This window comes from Ochlerotatus camptorhynchus, unplaced genomic scaffold (genome assembly GCF_037179485.1).
Source record: "Ochlerotatus camptorhynchus isolate MF236.1 unplaced genomic scaffold, CSIRO-AGI_Acam_v1.1 ptg000216l, whole genome shotgun sequence".
Classification (NCBI taxonomy): domain Eukaryota; kingdom Metazoa; phylum Arthropoda; class Insecta; order Diptera; family Culicidae; genus Ochlerotatus; species Ochlerotatus camptorhynchus.
The window spans coordinates 273,892-294,275 of NW_027040706.1; the positions used below are offsets into that span (position 1 = coordinate 273,892).

At 40.3% G+C, this 20,384-nt stretch overlaps 1 protein-coding gene and 1 pseudogene across 1 annotated transcript; one reads left to right on the forward strand and one right to left on the reverse strand.

The window, feature by feature from the left end:
• Window positions 1–6,786: 6,786 nt before the first annotated feature.
• On the forward strand, window positions 6,787–7,509 carry LOC135703552 (cysteine desulfurase-like). The gene has a single exon (XM_065224794.1). The coding sequence runs from the start codon at window positions 6,824–6,826 to the stop codon at window positions 7,412–7,414; it is 591 nt and encodes a 196-aa protein (XP_065080866.1). The 5' UTR covers window positions 6,787–6,823; the 3' UTR covers window positions 7,415–7,509.
• A 155-nt stretch (window positions 7,510–7,664) lies between these two features.
• On the reverse strand, window positions 7,665–18,754 carry LOC135703621 (probable pre-mRNA-splicing factor ATP-dependent RNA helicase mog-4; annotated as a pseudogene).
• Window positions 18,755–20,384: the final 1,630 nt, after the last annotated feature.

Sequence of the window (20,384 nt, forward strand, 5' to 3'; positions counted from 1 at the left end):
TGCCTGCGGGCTGCGCTGTACTGTTCGTTAGTCCGTGCAATCATGGAGGGCAAGTGTGCCACCATAACGATTGTGCTTTCTATATATCCCATAATGTGGATATTTAGGAGTTAGTACACCGTGATGCACGTTTAGAATTCATGTTGATAATAATTCAAAATTAAGTCACATCAAAGATGTTTATTTCAAAATTTCATGTCGAATCTGCCTCTTAAAAATGCAATGGGCGTTGGCCAGATTAGGATTTTTCAGATATAATCCTAAATAGTAGACCTGTGCGCCGATCAAAATATCTTCGGCGGCGGCGTGATATGTTATTTTCTGCCGGCGGCGGCGGCGTGGCGGCGTCACGCCGTTTGCTTTCGGCGGCGGCGGCGTGGCGGCGTGGGTCGGCGTGTGTTTATTTTTAATGCTTTAGAAAAAAAAAATACTTTCCAAACCAAACGCACATGGACAAAAATGCTACCCACATTTAAGTTCAGATTATTCAAAATCGCTAAAACGTAGGTCACTCATAGTTGGAGTAAATTTTCCGACACTTTCCCGGGGAAAGCTTCTCGAATGTGGGGTGCAAAGGGCCAACGTGAAAGACTTCGATCCTGGGCGGCTGCTCGCTTTTACCTTGACCTGGGCCCAGGTCAGATTCCTATCGACTTGCTTAATTTTCTTATTGAGGCTCCGCCGCCATGAGCCCCTGGGTCTGCCTCTGCTGCGATGTCCTGCCGGATTCCAATCCAGCGCTTGCTTGCAGATTTCGTTTCCGCCCCGTCGAAGTGTGTGGCCGACCCACCTCCACTTTCGCTCTCAAATTTCTGTTGCTATCGGCTTCTGATGACATTGACGATGGAGCTCGGCATTCGAGATCCAGTTGTGAGGCCACCAGGCACGAACTATATACCGCAGGCATCGGTTGATGAAGACCTGCAGCTTTTGAGTGTTCTCCGCTGATACACACCACGTCTCGCTGGCGTATAACAACACAGATTTCACGTTTGAGTTGAAAATTCGGATTTTGGTGCGTTGACTTATCTGGTTGGATCTCCATACGTTTCGTAAACTCGCAAAGGCAGCCCTAGCCCTCTTGATTCGTGCAGCATTCGTGCAACATCATCAGCCAAATCGAAGTCGTTGAGATGCTCCATGGTGATAGGCTTGCCAAAGCAGCCCACGGTTCACGGTACACGGTCAATTGCACCTACCATGATCTCGTCGATTACGATGAGAAACAGTAGCGGTGATAGTATACATTAGACTGATGCAAATTTTGACTTTTTCGCTCCACAGTGCTTAAATGGTTTCAAAACGGGTTCTGATTAGCCTCCCAAAGTTACAACTCATTTGGTTAGAAACAGACTTCGCACAAGCCATTTGAAGTTTACATGTAAATTACTATGGGAAATCTCAACTTTTTGTTCATTGCCTTCTATTCTTTTTCCATATTGAGCTGCAAAACAGTTCGATAGCCATTCTTATAGAAAATTTTCTCAGCTACAACTTTGCTCAAGATTGTTTCTAGGTAAAACGAGACAGGAAAATGTTATTAATTATTTAAGAGATTGGTAAACTTACGACATGATCAAGCAGCTGCTCTGTAGGCAACACTGTATTTTGCAGTGTGACATAGTAGCCATGATTTTTGTGTCCTATTCAACGCTTCAGAAACACCAATGTTGCCTGCTGAGCAGTTGATTGAGCATGATCATAAGACATCAGCGCATTGCACCATTGATAACTTTCGATCCTTGCATTCAATCAAAAAGTGATCTTCAGCAAAGTTGTAGCTGGGAAAATTTCCTACAAGCACAATTGACAAATTTTGATGCAGACCGATATGGTGAATTATTAGATAGACATGAACAAAAATCTTGGTTTTACTATAGTAATTCCCATACAAACTTCAAATGGTTTGTGCCATCTCAGTTTCTCACCAAATGGGTTCAAATTTTGAGAGGTTAGTCAGGATCCGATTTGGAATCGTTTAAGTATTGTGGAGTGAAAATTTCAAATTTTGCATCACTCTAGTATACATCCTTGTCTCACACCAGCGACTACACGGATAGGGTTGGACAAGGCTCCGTTATGCAGAACTCTGCACGTGAAAGCCTCATACTGCGCTTCGATGAGGTTGACGATTTTATCCGGGACTCCCTTGCGACTCAGGGCGCCCCACAGATTCTCGTGATTGAGACGGTCGAAAGCTTTTTCATAGTCAATGAAAACCAAATAAAGGGACTCTTGGAATTCATTGACCTGCTCCATAATGATGCGGAGCGTGACAATATGGTCCACATAAGATCTTCCGGCACGGAATCCTGCCTGCTGCCGTCGGAGAGTCGCGTCGATTTTCTCCTGTATCCGATTCAGGATAACTTTGCACAGAACTTTGAGAACAATACACAGTAACATGATGCCTCGCCAATTGTCGCACACAGTCAGATCCCCCTTCTTTGGAACCTTCAGGCATCTTACTTGCATCAAGTCGGCCGGAAAAGTCGCGGTGTTCCAGATATTACAGAATAGTTGATGCAACATTTGTGCGGCTAGCATGGGGGTCAGCTTTGAGCATCTCTGCTGTTTTCCGTCGACCCCTGAACCCCTTGAAAAAGCGTCGGAAAATATACTCATTATATGAGTAATCTACGTTTTCGCGAATTTGAGTAACCTGAACTCAAATATAAGTAACTCTTACTCAATTTTGAGTCGTTCTCATTGGCCGTGCATGCAGAATTTGTTTAGAAAAGTATCTCAAGTGCTTGTTGGTGGATTCGGATGGCAAAGTGTTACAACCCTTATATTAAGTTTAAGAAAAGTTTAAAAATAAACAAACAGACATAACACATTGAATATTTTTCAATATAAAACTTCGTCGTTAAAACACTACCGCCATCTGTTGAGTAAACTGTGATGAATAGTACGCTGAACAAATGGCGATAGTGTGTAAACGTCAAATGCAAGGGTTATTGACTATGCGCGCCACAGGTGGCGGTACTACCAACTAAAAACATTTAAATTGACTGTTAAATGCATGTTCGATGAACAAATTGCCAGTGTTATGACTATTTGTCGGTGGTTTAAATGTTGTGTTTATTTTGAATGTACACGCATTGTAGTCTTATAACTTTTTGTTTGTTTATTTGAAGATGATGTATTTCGGGTGTACGTAGAATCCCGCACAACTTAGACCTGTAAGAGATTAAATAAAAAAAGCTCTAGTATCAACGTATTGTTAATAATAGTCACTTATTCCCCTTTATGTCGAAGCAACAATTGTTTGTTTTATTGAAGCTTTATAGCAGTTCATATGACCAAATTATTAAACCTTCACTGACGACCACATTGCTTTAACATCCCCTTCTTAACCGCTATAAAACCGAGGGGGCCGACTCTATCTACGATGCAGGAAAGATTGTGTTTTGCTGAGGCTAATTGTGTGCACGCTGAGTAGATAGAAAGAAGATTGACGACGATTTTGAAGATTACCTGCAAAAAGATGATGCGCCAAGCAAGTAGATGCGAGAAATGAAAGAAGATTTTTCGAAGATTGATTCGCTAGTGGGAGATTTGTTGAGCATCTAGACTTGAGATTTAGATGTGTCACCCCCCTCGTATAAAACTATGTCATGACCAATTGGCCCAGATTAAAACTTGATATGCGAACCACCTTAGGAGCATAAGTTTTATGACAGTTTTATCACACTCTACCCGTGGTTGTTAAAAATGAAAGCATAAAACCTCCTCCTGGTCAGAAAGTTTTAACTACCTTTTGATGACTACCACACAACTATGTTACAACCGCATAAATCGTTACTGAAGAAGTTGATAAAACATGATACGCAAAACATGTTGACAACCTTTAAGGTTTTAAGTTGGATTTATTTGGATGATAGTTAATATTGAGAAATATTTTATTTTGGTTTTATTCTTTCGATGTTTGATGTGAAATCATGATCAATGACAGTTTGTAACAATGTTGATATTGTTGTATATTGAAAACAAGACGACTTTATTACAATTTTGAACCAATATATGCTTCAAAGCATGTCGTTCAATATTTATGATGATTATTATACCAAATAGGTGCACAAATTCAGTGCCCCATATTAATCCTAAAATATAAGAATATTTTTATTTTGTCTATTTTAGCACCATGAATGAATGAATAATTAAAAGTTTATCTATTTAGTTCAAAACTGTTATTACTGTTGAACAATAACCAGTTACATATTATTTAATTATACATAGATGTATGTAAGTGTGCTATCGCCTATTAATTAAAGCGTAATTAATCATATTGTGTGAAATTTTCTCATACAGCGACATTTGTTTCGTTATAACTTGCTACTTCTAAAAAATGCCTCAATATAACATATTTGCCTAGATTGGAATTCTAAAGCATAACATAAACCTAATGGTTGTATCTTAGCATTTCCTAGTCCAACTTGAGAGCGTTAAGTTATATGTTAGCTCTATAGCTAGTTTGCTGGTTTTATTAGGTTACAGCGAATAAAAGCAAAACAAAAACCTTGGCAACCTATCAAAAAGTCAACATTCCAAGCGATCCTCCTATTTCTCTTGTAATCAATATACAAAAAATGCTCATGGGCTCCACTAAAAGTTTTTACAATACAAAGTTTAAAGCCGTGATGCCAATACTGTCCATCTCTAATCGGATTTAGTGAAACTGTATGCGTAGTTTTAAAAAGGGTTCGTGGATCTTTCGGAAGTGTATCGGAAAGCCGCTTGTTCAATATATTTGAGAGCTCCTTCACCGCACTGTGCCTTATGTTAAATGAGGAAGCCCATAGCTGTAATGCTGTAGGAGTTTCATATTGGCGATCGTCTCATCTTCATCGTGTTCAAAAACACTGAAGGCACTCGATTTATTAAATTTTCACGCACTCATTTTCGACGTTTTTTTTTTATTGGTAAAATTTTTCAGAGTATTTTTTATTTTTGTTTTAGAATTTTTCTTATCTATGAATCTTGAGCCTCTGATATAGATGATAGTTGTAATGAGGCTTTAATGAAAGTATAAGAGTGCTTCAAGGTCCTAAAAAGTATGCCATAACACATAATTGCATGTTTTGTTCTGGTTTTATACTTCAATTATAAGTAGTGATACAGAACCACCTTACAGCTACTGTTAAAAGTATGAGCTACCACAGGCTGCAAGGGTAAAATAATGATAAAATAATAATAAATTTTCCAAGCATTTAGATTGTTACTTGGGTGTAAATCCGATCCGAATGATTCATTCCCCTGTGCTAGATCGAAAAAGTGCGAACAAATGTCAAAAAACTAAATTACAATCGCTGCACCACACACAAGATCTAATTTCAACGCGTTCAAGATGCATTTTACCGAAAAGCTGCTACAGATTTTTCATCGGCGTGACATCAATTTATTCGGCGGCGTGAAAGATTTTGCTGCGGCGGCGCGCCGACTAAATTTCACCGGCGGCGGCGGCGTATGAAAATCGTCGGCGGCGGCGGCGTGGCGCGGCGGCGCACAGGTCTACTAAATAGGACCTAGATTATTTAATACTCTAGTAACCTCAAGTCAGGGCTCTGTCACAATGTTTCATTGTGATTAATCAACACTCAAAGGAGTAAAATATCAAATTTGGGGTGAATTTGAAAGAAAGGGAACTTGGAGTGTAGAGTGCACTGCCCACTGGACTATTCTGAAGCCTGGCCAAGTGAGAGGGGTATGGGTTTATTTGATTGAACGGAATTTCCAATTTATTTATTGATACATGCAAATCATTGGCATTTGGTATTTGAGATAAGACAGAGATAGGATGCGGAGGGCCCGCTTAGGGGGAGCGTAACCCAGGTTATGGTTTCCATTCATTAAATAGTTCAGATAGGCTAGAAATGATAGGTTCATAGTGAGGTAATGTATCATATTCTAGATAGAGCTGGAATTAGGGCGTAACAGCCTTTGTGAACAATGATTTCTTTCGTTGATTTCTCGGAATTCAAGGCACGCCTACACAAACTATCATATTCATCGGGTAGGAGAAGTCTTCCTCTACTAGAGGGTGATGTCGATTTGCCAGGGAGAGCTATGGCTTCCGAGAAATCATCAAGAGAAGTCATTGTTTACAAAAGCTGTTACGCCCTAATTCCAGCTCTAGATATGGTACTCGGTCACTGATCAAAATCAGATTCATATCGTCAGGCCCTGCCCAAGGGGATTGACGATGATTTGTCAAGTTTTATTTTGCATTTGCATATAATTGTAATTTTAAGTTTGCTTTTGTAATTATAAGATACATAGTTTACCTCAATTGAAACATTGAGTTGTATCGGAGATGAACCAGCGTCTGGCTGAAAATCTCCTTAATAAAGACAACCAACCAACCGTTGAGTTGTATAAACTTGACGAATCATACATCTAAAACGCTGTCCAGACTGGAGAGTTAACACAAACGAAGTTACAGACGACTTTCTCCGAAGAAATTAATTAAAATAAGGTGGTTCTCTGTAATAGAATTTTAGACCACTTTCCGCCGCTCACCGCCAGGTTCGCTAGTATTTTTGATTTGAATTAATTCAAGTTGGTTTTGTGTGCAATGATCTGGCAACTCGCGTTCTCACTCGCGTTGACGGGGTGCTGTTTTCTCACTCATCGAAGGAAATTTTGATTAGAGTGAGAAAGTAAGGAACAGTCAGCGCGGGAACCGTGTGCGGTACTATAGGTGCGGCAGAAAGAATGTAGTCGACTCCTTCGTTCTCACGGTATTCTTACGCATGATCCAACGTTACGTCACACTAGATTATGCATAAGAACGTCGTGATAATGAAAGAGCAAAGTTTGTATGTTTGGGAGCCTCTCGCATTCAACTCGCATTCGTCCTCGAGTTCGTGTGGAAGCCATTCAGAGCGGAGGTGGCCAGGAGCGTGGCATTCGAAGTGGAACCGTTCCGACTCCACTGGTCGTTGGATTGGGGGAAGCCTGTGAAATCGCTAGCCGTGAAATGGAGTACGATCACAAATGGATGGAGTTCCTCTCGAAACGCCTGATGGACCAAATCTTCGCATCGCTACCGAAAGTCATCCGCAATGGCGATCCAGTTCATTCTTATCCCGGATGTATCAATCTGTCGTTTGCATACGTTGAGGGTGAATCGCTGTTGATGGCGCTGAAAGACGTTGCCCTCTCGAGTGGGTCGGCTTGCACTTCGGCTTCGCTGGAACCGTCGTATGTGCTGCGTGCGATTGGTGCCGACGAAGATCTGGCTCACAGCTCGATTCGCTTTGGCATCGGACGGTTTACCACCATCGAGGAAATCGACTACATAGCTGAAAAGTGCATCAAGCACGTGACTCGACTCCGAGAGATGTCCCCGCTGTGGGAGATGGTCCAGGAAGGTATCGACATCAAGTCGATCCAGTGGTCGCAGCATTAGAGCGGACGGGTCGGGGCATATTTTAAAGAGAGATTTGATTTTGTATGTTCTGCTGTGTATGGTTGAATTCAGTGAGGGTTTTTTTTTTTAATTGTTAATCATTGATTGTGTTATTAACACATCCACTTTTGGTAGTAAGTAGGTATTGAGACGAGAGAAAAATAATGTATAGCTTTGCTACATATGCTATTAGAGACAGCAATAAATCTTAGACAGTGAAATCATTGTGAGTATTTCATCATTCACTTGGCGAAAAAACTTCCTATCAGCGATTGTTTGAAATAGTATAAACTTTGTTAGTTCCCGTCAAGGACGGCGTTGTTACGACTACGCTAAATTCGCAAATCTGAGGTATTCGTGGACTGCCATCTCAGATTTGCTTTGGCGCGGATTAGTTCCACTTAGGGTTAATTCAACTAAGTTTCGATTCTAATTATTTGAAGACTCCAGGAAAATCTACGTTTAGAAAGACCTTCTATTATTTAATAAAGAAGTAAAGCAGTAAAGTTATTAATAGTTGGTTGGGCAAGCTAAAATATCATTTAAAAAAATGTGTTCAATGTCGATAAGCTTTCCGCAAAATCCGCACTTCAAAAGCTATAAAACCGCACAAAATTTGCGACACTTGTAACAGCCCTGCAGTTGGCTTCGGCGTGCCAGAGAATACCTAATCCACCTAACCGGACCTGAAGAAACGGAAAGGAGCGCGACTGGGATTAGACGGGCTAGCCTTATGAAGCTCTCTACTGACATACAATATAGCATGGTTGCAGCAACCTTATATTTCACCTATTTGTCCCTAAAGATCACTAATTTACACCCGACACCCTAGGTAGGATAATGTCATCGCAAATAACAACAATTCCCGTTGAATACATAGTGCGAAAAATGCTCTTGAATTACCCCAAACCGTCTCATCACAACCTACGCCTCGGTCAGCGTGGCCCGACCGATCGTTTTCGGCATCTTTTTATTGGTGGAATCCTCGAGCTCCTTCGGTTTGTAGTAATGCGGTGCCGCCTCCAGCAGCCACTTGCTTTCGATTTCAATCACCGACCGCATGTACTCCTTCGTCGTAAACACCAGCTCGTGGTACAGCACCCAACGAGGTAGTTCTTCGAACAGTGCCGAATTCGGATGGATCATCACCGTCTGATTGTGCTTGGCCGTTTTGTAGTGACCTCCCCTTGGAGAACCGAGCGACGTGATAAAAGTACCCGGCTGTAATAGCCTTCCGGATGTTGGTCGTTTCCGGCAGACTGGAAACCATTTCGATTTCGACTCGCTGCATTAACCCAACCAGCTGCTCCCGGACATCGCGAGCTCGTTTCATCGAACGGAACTGAATAAAATTTTCGTAACACCACTGAGTGCTGTAGTCCGATTCGGCCCATTGGTTGTAGACCTGCAGCAAACTCAAGTGGTCCCCGTGCATGTGGTTGAAGTTCTTCCGAGCCGTATCTGCGTGGATGATTTTATCTTTCGGTCGGTAGAAGATGGCTCCATTCACCGATAGCATTGCAGCGATGGCCACCACCTCCTCGGAACATTTGTACTTTTCACTAGCAAGCAGCATTTTTGTCATCATGGGATCGACCGGAAATTCCGCCATCCGTCGTCCAAGTTTGGTCAGTTCACCGTGGTGATTCAATGCCCCTAGGGCGTAAAGTTGCTCCAATGCCAAAACCAACGTTTCATGTGGTGGAGGATCGAGGAAATCGAAATAAAGCAAAGCATTAGCACGGCATTGCCCAGGTTTATGCGCTGAATTTCCGGGACGGTGTTGTCTTCCAGCTCGTGTTTGTATGCCCAGGCTGTGTACAGACGAAAGCACTTGCCAGGGGCAACGCGCCCTGCTCGACCTGCACGTTGATTGGCAGACGTTTTCGAAATGGGCACGACCATCAGGGTCTCCATCCCGGTTCTGGAGTTAAAATTATTTTGCTTTGCAAAGCCCGGATCGATCACGTACATTATGTTATCGATGGTTAGTGATGTCTCGGCGATGTTGGTGGCCAGTACGACTTTCCGGGCGTTCGGTGGAGTTGGATCGAAAATTTTCGCCTGCATGTCCGACGGCAGATTGGCATAAATGGGAAGGATGAGTAGTTCCTTGAGTTTGGAACCCAACCGCTTGACGCGATCCTGGAGCATCTCCTGGCAGGCTTCGATTTCCTCTTGTCCTGGAACGAAAAAAAAAATGTAATTTTTTAACATCGCATAGAAATAGACCCACTTACCAGTTAAAAATACAAGAATGTCTCCAAGAGGCTGAGTGGCATGAATCTGTAGAACCGACACCACACATGCATCGATATAATCTGCTTCCGGTGCTTTGGTGTAGAAGACATCAACCTAGAAGAGAAAAAGTTAGATTTTACAGCAAAACACAAAGCAAGTCAAATCTAACTATGTACCGGAAAACGACGACCAGGAATACGGAATATGTTCGCATCATCGAAGAAATCCGAAAACTTTTCCGCATCCAACGTGGCACTGGAAATCAGTAGTTTCAAATCCAACCGAAACCGCGCAATGTCCTTCACCAATCCAAACAGAATGTCCGTGTGCAACGTACGCTCGTGAGCTTCATCGATAATCATCACACTATACGAAGCTAGGTCCGGTTCCGAAAGAAACTCCCTGTGCAACGTACCATCTGTCATGTATTTAATGACAGTCCGCTCGGATGTGCAATCCTCGAAACGAATACTATAACCAACTTCGTTGCCCAACTTGACGCCCATTTCCTGTGCAACACGTGCCGCCACAGACATCGCTGCCACGCGACGAGGCTGAGTACATCCAATCTTCTTGCCGTCGTTTGTAAACCCAGCTTCATAGAGATACTGTGGAATCTGTGTCGTTTTTCCCGAACCCGTTTCTCCTTCGATAATAAGAATCTGGTGTTCTTTTATAGCGGCTATGAGATCCTCCTTGAATGGAAAAACTGGAAGTGATTTCTTCGTTTCCTCAATGTCCATCTTCTTCCTTTCCGCCTCAGATACCGGTGCTTTCCGGTCCTTTTCTTTAGTTCCATCCAGTCGGAGTGCCTGGACGAAATCAATCTGATCATCCAACAGCAGTTCAACTCTTCAGCACCAGCACCACTTGCGAACCTCTTCGTTTTTGAAAGTAAATTTCACGCACAGTCTGACGTTTGCTTACGGATTTTACCATAGGAGTAAAGAGCTATAGATTCGCCGTCAAAGCCAATAGCATCAACTATATACTTTAAGCTAGTACATATGAGTAGATAGTGTTGCCGTAAGGTACACTCGAAAATTTCAAACGTAAGTGCGTCAAATCAAATTTTGAGCCGCTCCGTCTGTCACTTCGTTTGTGGTTATAACATGTTATAACGGTTGTCAAATAATTGCAACACAGAAACCACCATCAAGATAGCGCTATAACATGTTATAACTCTGTAGTCTGAACGTACTATAACATAGTAGTAGTTACAGTGTCGCATGATCTAAAACGCTGGCCAGACTGAGCAGTTATAACATGTTATAACGGTTGTCAAATAATTATAACACAGAAACCACCATCAAGATAGCGCTATAACATGTTATAACCATAGAGGTAACTCTAATAGTACGTTCAGACTACAGAGTTATAACAACAATCAATACGAAACTAACGATTTTAACTTGACTCACTACTTGACTAGCCTATTGGTCCTAAGCAAACGATTAACGTATCCCATTCTAGTCGAAATTCTACACTGAGGCAAAAGTACTTAAGAATTCAATAAGAATCACTTATGACTTTACGACAAAAGGATCTGTTATGGAAATCATAAGTTTATCTTATGATTTCAGAGGGGAATTTGTTCATCATACCACTTAAGATTTTCATAAGTTGTCTTAGGAAAATCATATCCATATGTTATGAATAACATACGTATTTACTTGTGTAAATCAGAATGCGTTGTTATGAATATCATTTTTAACTTGCTATAATATTCTGATGTATGCCGTATGATTTTTTTTTAATAGAAATTTAATTATCACAAGAAGCTCATAAATAGATCGAAATCTATCCAACCGTCATTTATTTTAACGATGGGCAAAACTCGATCAACTTATGAGTTCTTGCTGGAAAATATTCAATCATTTGCTACGGCTTAAATGTTCTTTTATTGAAATATAATTGATTATAATAGGTTTATTTATAATACTGAACTTAATAATATTCTCTACATCTAGTTAAAATCATTATTAATCATGAAATAATAATGGTTTTCACTTCATAAATAGAAAATGGAGATCCAATCACTGTATTAATATCAATAATACACATTGAATCACATCTTTCTACGGCTTCATAAGCTAATAAATGATCATCATATGCTCCTTTTTCCAAATTTCTGCACATTGCGTATACTGTTTCTCTATGTTTCTCAAACTCTTCTATTTTTAATAATTTGTTTTTACCAAAAGAGCTCGGAGATGGTTTGGCAATAGAAAAGGAGGTGATTCCCTGTTCGCTGATGTCGAATATTCTTCTCTTTCCTAGAAGAAGTAAAGGAGTAGATTTTTAGAACTTTGTCAAATGTATGATAAAATAACGTTGTTTTGTTCCACGTGTCTGTGCACAGGAAAATGCTCTGCTACTTCTGACTCTAAAACCTCGACGATACGTACAGCTGGAGAAAGCTTTTTATTCGATATAGGCTCACTGATCTGATAGTGCTTCGGAGTGAAAATAATCCTCTTTTCTCGAGCTTTTCTGTAGAACTTTCAGTAAATAATTTCTGCACTTTCCGCTACCAAATTTGACTGTTTAGTGGTAATTTCAAACTTAAATACAGCTGCGTCCGTGATTGTCGTCTGCTTTCCGGTTGCTTAACTCGAAGTTGCTAGTAGAACGAACTCACTCGAATAATCAATTTCGTTAACTGGTTTGTTTACATGGCTGGAATCTTCATCAGCGGATGGATAACTTTCCTGAATTTCCTCTTTAAGCACTTGCAGATCCTGTGAAAATGAAACAAACAAAATGGGGTAAAACACGAGGAAATAATAAGAAACAGGAACTTACATCGATCGGATTTCTGATTATAACTGCTTTTTCTTTCAGGGGTTGGCCACCTCTTGCGAAATCTAGAACTTTTTCCACTAGCAAAAATTTTTAAAGGTCTTTGAAATGACATCAATTAAAAAAGCATAAATCATTTAAAATAGGATGCAAATACAAATCCTCTGCCGTCAATCCAACACCCAGCTCCAAATTTGGTTGAAGCGAACAAAAAAAGCTTCATCCAACGTTAGCAAGTCGATTAAGTGTAGTTTTGCCTACTGAAATAGTCTAATGCACACATCCGGTATATTCGAAATTAAATCTGCAATTAATTTCTGTTCGTTGAACACAAGGCTTTCATGATTCGCCATTTTGACAAACTGACTTCAAATCCAAAAATTATAACTTCATCGACGCTTCTGAAATCATAAGTCACGCTTATGAAATGCATAAGCGTCTTATGAAATCAAAATCATCCGGGTTCATAAGTTATGCGTTATGGAATTCTTAAGTACTTTTGCCTCAGTGTAGTACTACGCAATGTTTGTTTTGATTCGCTATAAAAGTTTGACAGATAAAATGAGGGGTTATTGGTTTTTCCTATGTTTCGAGGGGTGAATCGATTAGCTTGGGACCGAAGAGAGTACCAGCAACAATCAATACGAAACTAACGATTTTAAATTGGCTCACCACTTGACTAGCCTATTGGTCCCAAGCAAACGATTAACGTACCCTATTCTAGTCGAAATTCTAGTACTACGCAATTTTTGTTTTGATTCGCTATGAAAGTTTGACAGATAAAATGAGGGGTTATTGGTTTTCCCTATGTTTCGAGGGGTGAATCGATTAGCTTGGGACCGAAGAGAGTACCAGAGCTGAGCCAAAAAGTTGAGCACGTTATTTCGGGACCTTCTAGTCTTAGAGTTACCTCTATGGTACCAGCAACAATCAATACGAAACTAACGATTTTAAATTGGCTCACTACTTGACTAGCCTATTGGTTCCAAGCAAACGATTAACGTATCCCATTCTAGTCGAAGTTCTAGTACTACACAATGTTTGTTTTGATTCGCTATGAAAGTTTGACAGATAAAATGAGGGGTTAGTGGATTTTCCTATGTTTCGAAGGGGTGAATCGATTAGCTTGGGACCGAAGAGAGTACCAGAGCTGAGCCAAAAAGTTGAGCACGTTATTTCGGGACCTTCTAGTCTTAGAGTTACCTCTATGGTACCAGCAACAATCAATACGAAACTAACAATTTTAAATTGGCTCACTACTTGACTAGCCTATTGGTCCCAAGCAAACGATTAACGTACCCCATTCTAGTCGAAATTCTAGTACTACACAATGTTTGTTTTGATTCGCTATGAAGGTTTGGCAGATAAAATGAGGGGTCAGTAGATTTACGTATGTTTTGAGGGGTGAATCGATTAGCTTGGGACCGAAGATAGTACCAGCACAAACGAAGTGACAGACGACTTACTGGCGAAGAAATCCATTAAAATAATGTGGTTCACTATAATAGAATTTTCTTGGAAGCTTGTGCCATCATCCACCAGATGGGTTAGTTTTTTTGTTTTGATTTGAACAAAGTTGATTTTGTGTACAATAATTCTTTGACAGTGTGCAAAGAGTGCGTATCATTTTGTCATTTTTTTATGCATTTCAGTTTTGAGTAGAGTGAAAGAGATAGAACCAAAACATTCTAGTACATTCGGTTAAAATGCTAGTTCAATCTAGTAGTAGTGTTGCCATGTGGTACAATCCAGTAGTAGTGGTGTTGCCATGTGGTACACTGAAAAATTGCAATAGCAGGTTAGTCACCAAAGTTTTCGAGCCGCTCCGTCTGTCACTTCGTTTGTGGTACCAGAGCTGAGCCAAAAAGTTGAGCTCGTTTCTTCGGGACCTTCTGGTCTTAGAGTTACCTCTATGGTACCAGAGCTGAGCCAAAAAGTTGAGCACGTTATTTCGGGACCTTCTAGTCTTAGAAAATGTCCAGACTGGAGAGTTATAACAACAATCAATACGAAACTAACGGTTTTAAATTGGCTCACTACTTGACTAGCCTATTGGTCCCAAGCAAACGATTAACGTTCCCCATTCTAGTCGAAATTCTATTACTACACTATGTTTGTTTTGATTCGCTATGAAAGTTTGACAGATAACATCAGGGGTGTGTGGATTCATGCAGAACATGCAGGGGTGAGTGAAATAGCTTGGGACTGCTTGGGACCGTTGTTCTGGTACTGAGTGAGCCAAAAATAATAATGATTTTCTTCGGGACCCAGTGGTCTTAGAGTTACCTCTATGTTATAACCATGTTAACTATGTTATAACCATAGAGGTAACTCTAAGACCACTGGGTCCCGAAGAAAATCATTATTATTTTTGGCTCACTCAGTACCAGAACAACGGTCCCAAGCAGTCCCAAGCTATTTCACTCACCCCTGCATGTTCTGCATGAATCCACACACCCCTGATGTTATCTGTCAAACTTTCATAGCGAATCAAAACAAACATAGTGTAGTAATAGAATTTCAACTAGAATAGGGTACGTTAATCGTTTGCTTGGGACCAATAGGCTACTAAATTGGTGAGCCAATTTAAAATCGTTAGTTTCGTATTGATTGTTGGTAGTACTGTACCAGGGAGGCAACTTCAAAAGCATCTTTAGAACTTTGTTCTGAATCCTTTGAAGTGCTTTTTTCCTGGTAGTGCAACAACTAGACCATATTGGCACAGCGTAAAGCATGGCCGGTCTAAAAACTTGTTTAAATATTAGAAGTTTATTCGTCAGGCAAAGTTTGGATTTCCTGTTTATAAGAGGATACAAACATTTAATATATTTGTTACATTTAGCTTGAATGCCCTCAATGTGATCTTTAAAAGTTAATTTTTGGTCAAGTATTAATCCAAGATATTTCACTTGGTTTGACCAGGAAATTGGAACTCCGTTCATAGTGACTATGTGACTACTACTAGGTTTCAAAAACGAAGCTCTAGGCTTATGTGGAAATATTACAAGTTGAGTTTTGGAAGCGTTGGGAGAAATCTTCCATTTTTGTAAATAAGAAGAGAAAATATCTAAACTTTTCTGCAGCCTGCTGCAAATAACACGAAGACTTCTTCCTTTAGCGGAAATGGCTGTGTCATCAGCGAACAAAGATTTGTGGCAACCCTGAGGCAAATCAGGGAGGTCCGAAGTGAAAATGTTGCTCTAACAGGGAGTCTGTTAGATTTGGAATTTTGATAATTTACCTGCAGAGTTCTGTCAGTTGAATCATTTTGAACTAATTTCATAATATAAAGCGGGAAATTAAACTTTTTCAATTTAGCAATCAAACCTTCATGCCAAACACTGTCGAATGTTTTTTCTATGTCTAGAAGAGCAACTCCAGTTGAGTGGCCTTCAGATTTGTTTGAACGAATTAAATTGGTAACTCTCAAGAGTTGATGAGTAGTTGAATGCCCATGGCGAAATCCAAACTGCTCATCTGCAAAAATTGAGTTCGTATTGATGTGAAGCATCATTCTATTCAAAATTATCTTTTCAAAAAGTTTACTTATTGAAGAAAGCAAACTTATTGGACGGTAGCTAGAAGCTTCAGCTGGATATTTATCCGGCTTCAAAATTGGAACAACTTTTGCATTTTTCCATTTATCAGGAAAGTATGCCAAATGGAAACATCTGTTAAATAATTTCACCAAGAAAGACAAGGTACTCTCTGGGAGTTTTTTGATGAGAATATAGAAAATTCCATCATCACCAGGAGCTTTCATATTTTGAAACTTTTTAGTTATAGATCTTACTTCGTCCAAATCAGTCCCCCAGGAATCATCAAAAATATTTTCCCGAGAGAAAATATTCAGAAAATCCCGAGCAACCTGATTCTCAATAGGACTAGTAAGACCCAAACTGAAATTATGGGAACTCTCGAATTGCTTAGCAAGTTTCTGAGCTTTTTCCAAATTTGTGATCAAAATTTTACCACCTTCTTTAAGCGCTGGAATAGGCCTTTGAGGTTTTTTCAAAATTTTTGTGAGTTTCCAAAAGGGTTTGGAACTCGGGTCTAATTTAGAAATATTATTTTCAAAAGTTTTGTTCCTCAGGGCAGAGAATCGCTTTTTAATTTGTTTTTGCAAATCCCGCCAGATAACCTTCATGGCAGGATCGCGTGTTCTTTGGTATTGTCTCCTACGGACATTTTCAAGACGGATCAAGAGCTGAAGATCGTCGTCTATTATAATTGAATCGAATTTAACCTCGCATTTTGGTACTGAGGCAGCTCTTGCTGCAACTATAGAAGTAGTCAGAGATTCAAGAGCATAATTAATTTCATCTTTGGTTTGCAAAGGAATGTTTGGATCGAAGTTATATTCCATAAATGTTCGATACTGCTCCCAATCAGCTCTATGGTAATTGAAAGTAGAGCTGTTGGGATTACAAATTATTTCTTGGGATATTTCAAAAGTTACTGGAAGGTGATCAGAACCGAAGTCAGCATGGGTAACCAGTTGGCTACAAAGTTGACATCAATCAGTTAAGACCAAATCAATAGTGGAGGGATTTCTTGCAGAAGAAAAGCATGTTGGGCTGTTTGGATATTGAATAGTGTAATAACCTGCAGAACAATCATCAAACAGAATATTACCATTGGAATTGCTTTGAGCATTATTCCATGAGCGGTGTTTTGCATTAAAATCACCAATAATGAAGAATTTAGACCTATGACGGGTAAGTTTCTGGAGGTCACCCTTGAGAAAATTCTTTTACTGGCCTACGCATTGGAATGGCAAATAGGCAGCTATAAACGTAAGTTGTCCAAATTTTGTTTCAACAGAAACTCCCAAAGTTTCAAAAACTTTGGTTTCAAATGAAGAAAGAATTTTATGTTTGATTCGTCTTTGAATAATGATGGCAACGCCACCACAGGGTCCATCAAGACGATCATTTCTATAAACCAAGTAATTTGCGTCCTTCTTAACCTTATGGTCAGGTTTAAGAAACGTTTCAGTTATAACGGCAATATGCACGTTATGAACTCTCAAAAAGTTAAATAGCTCGTCTTCATTATCTTTAAGAGATCGAGCATTCCAATTTACAATATTTAATGCTTTAAAATCCATTACTGAATTTTAAAGTCATGACAATATTATTTGCAAATTTTACTCCAGTTTGAATAGCATCAAACATGGAGTTAGATTTAAGCATATCAGAAATCATGTCAATTAATGATTTCTGTAAAAATTCAATTTTAGGGGCAGTAATGCCATAGAGGTAACTCTAAGACCACTGGGTCAACAATCAATACGAAACTAACGATTTTAAATTCGCTCACTACTTGACTAGCCTATTGGTCCCAAGCAAACGATTAACGTATCCCATTCTAGTCGAAATTCTAGCACTACGCAATGTTTGTTTTGATTCGCTATGAAAGTTTGACAGATAAAATGAGGGGTTATTGGTTTTTCCTATGTTTCGAGGGGTGAATCGATTAGCTTGGGACCGAAGGGAGTACCAGAGCTGAGCCAAAAAGTTGAGCACGTTATTTCGGGACCTTCTAGCACAAACGAAGTGACAGACGGAGCGGCTCGAAATTTGATTTGACGCACTTACATTTACAATTTTCGAGTGTACCTCACGGCAACACTATCTACTCATATGTACTAGATTAAACTAGGGGGTACCGCCTGTTATCTCTTTTTCTCTAACGAAAATTGAAAGGGAGAGCCTGTTGTCAAACAGCATGTCATTATATCGCTTCTTTTGTATAATGAAAGACCATAGGCCAAAATGATTAGGGATGAACACATCGGGTTAACATTTGCTTACAAGTAAACGATGTTGAGCTGTCAATGACTCGCGCTTGTTGCAATTGTTGCTACAGATTTCTTCAGTCCGTGCTAGAAGCCTAAGTCACAGTCATTCGCGACCGAGAAGACATAGACATCGTTGTTGGACGCCAAACAGAACCCGGCCATACTCGGTATGCTGGTATACATTCACTCCTCCGTAGCGGAACTGGAAGGATCCACCCAAGCTGCCGGATATCAGTTTTGTCTGCTCCAGCTTCTTCTTATTATTCTGCAGAACCAGACAGTGCGAGTACTGGTCGTGTTTGCCAAACCAACCGGTGGAATACTAATCTGAAAGCCGATTTCTTAGGCACGTTGCATTTGTCGCAGTAGATCGTCACTTGCCGCTGCACTTTCATGGAGCGGATTACAATCGCCGTGGCAGTAGTTTCATCGTACAGATCGATATCAACCCGATAGGTATGACCGGCATGCTTCGCGTAGTGACGCTCGCTCATGTCACGGGGAATCCTTTCCGAACAGGCGGCGCATTGAAACTTCTGTACGAATCGATCGGGACATAGGATTTGATGTCACGCTTTTGTCTCTTGTTTTTGAATTGCGGACTGTTCGAAAAAAGTTTAAAACTCTGCAGGAAATTCAAAAATATGAAACTTTTTCTGAACTTGTACAGATAAAGTTCTGTTAATCTCATTTCTTTTTTTTTCCTTTGATTTGTTTTTCGTCGATCTGGTTTTCCGTACTGAGCACCAATGCTACCGATGCCAGCACTGATAAAAATCCCCTTATACCTTTTGGCAAATTTCCATTGCTGATTATTCATAAAATGTATAATGTGATTATTCATAAAATGTATAAGGCTACCACCAACCAAAACATTGATAATTGTATCGTTAAAAAACGAAATTTATTATTTCTCCTTTCCAATATTAATAATAAATTTTTAATGTGCCCAAAATTCAACCGTAAAATTCATTGTAATTTCGTTATTTTATTATATTTTTTTTTTGCGGCCATCCTCGGTATGCATTCGTTACTCCGTAGCGGAACCGGAAGCTCTCGACGAGGGCGATCTAAAGGAGGAAAATTTACTCCAAAATCATGCCGAGATCCATCGAATCAAAAAGGCGATCGACGTGCTGGAGGTGAGAATGAAGGAGGATCGGATGAAACCGATTTTTTTTAAATTTATTACGGCTAGAGATGCTGTATGTCAAGCGTTTGAGCATGATTGCGGTACGATGCACTATTCTGGACTGGTCTACTATACGTGGCAAAACTAGTCATTATACCTGCTACGTGTACATTGTTACCTGAAGACGAGGAGGGAATCTTCGGATTCATGGAGGAGGACATCAGAAATGAGGAAACTCGTATGCGAGGACAAAAGTGTTACATCTGCAAGGGTTGATGCATATATTATGTCATGCTCATGGGAGGGGGGGGGGTCTAAGATTTTGTGACAAGCAATGCATTAGGTATAGGAAAAACGTCACTATAGGGGTGGGGGGTAGATTTCTCTTCGATTTAGCGTGAAATAATTAATGCATGGGCCCCAAGGAACGGTATGCGAACGTTTTGTGTTGCACGAAGAAGTGCTTCCGTTCATTTCAGACGCTTTGTGGGATGCAGAATGAGTGCCTGTCGCATTACGTGGATACGTTCCAGTCGTGGTGCGATAAGCACGTAGCGCTGGTGGGTAAGGTGAAATAATCCGGGACCGAAGCCTGTGGGATTTGCTACGATGAGATGGGACCGTACAGGAAGCTGGAATCGATTCGTGCTGTCAGAATGTCTGGTTCCATCGGAGCTGCATGGCACAGTTTGCCCAATCGGCGGGGTACTTTTTCAAGTGCCCTTTGTGCAACAACAAGGACGACTTTAGTCAGCAGATGCAGCAGCGTGGCATTTATATTCCGGAAAAGTAAGTGAAGCAGAGGTGGGTATTTGAATACTGAATATTTTATTTTATTTGTTCCAGGGATGCCTCGTGGGAGCCTGAACCGAATGCATTCAACGATCAGTTGGAACGTCCTTCGGAATGTGACGCTGAAGCGTGTCGCTGTCGGTATGGGCGAGATTACGATTGCAAGCGTTGGGATATGATCCTGTGTGCAACGTGCGGTT

What these genes read in the sequence shown, in the direction of transcription:
- LOC135703552 (XM_065224794.1), top strand. Translation starts at nt 6,824, where the DNA reads ATGTTTGGGAGCCTCTCGCATTCAACTCGCATTCGTCCTCGAGTTCGT.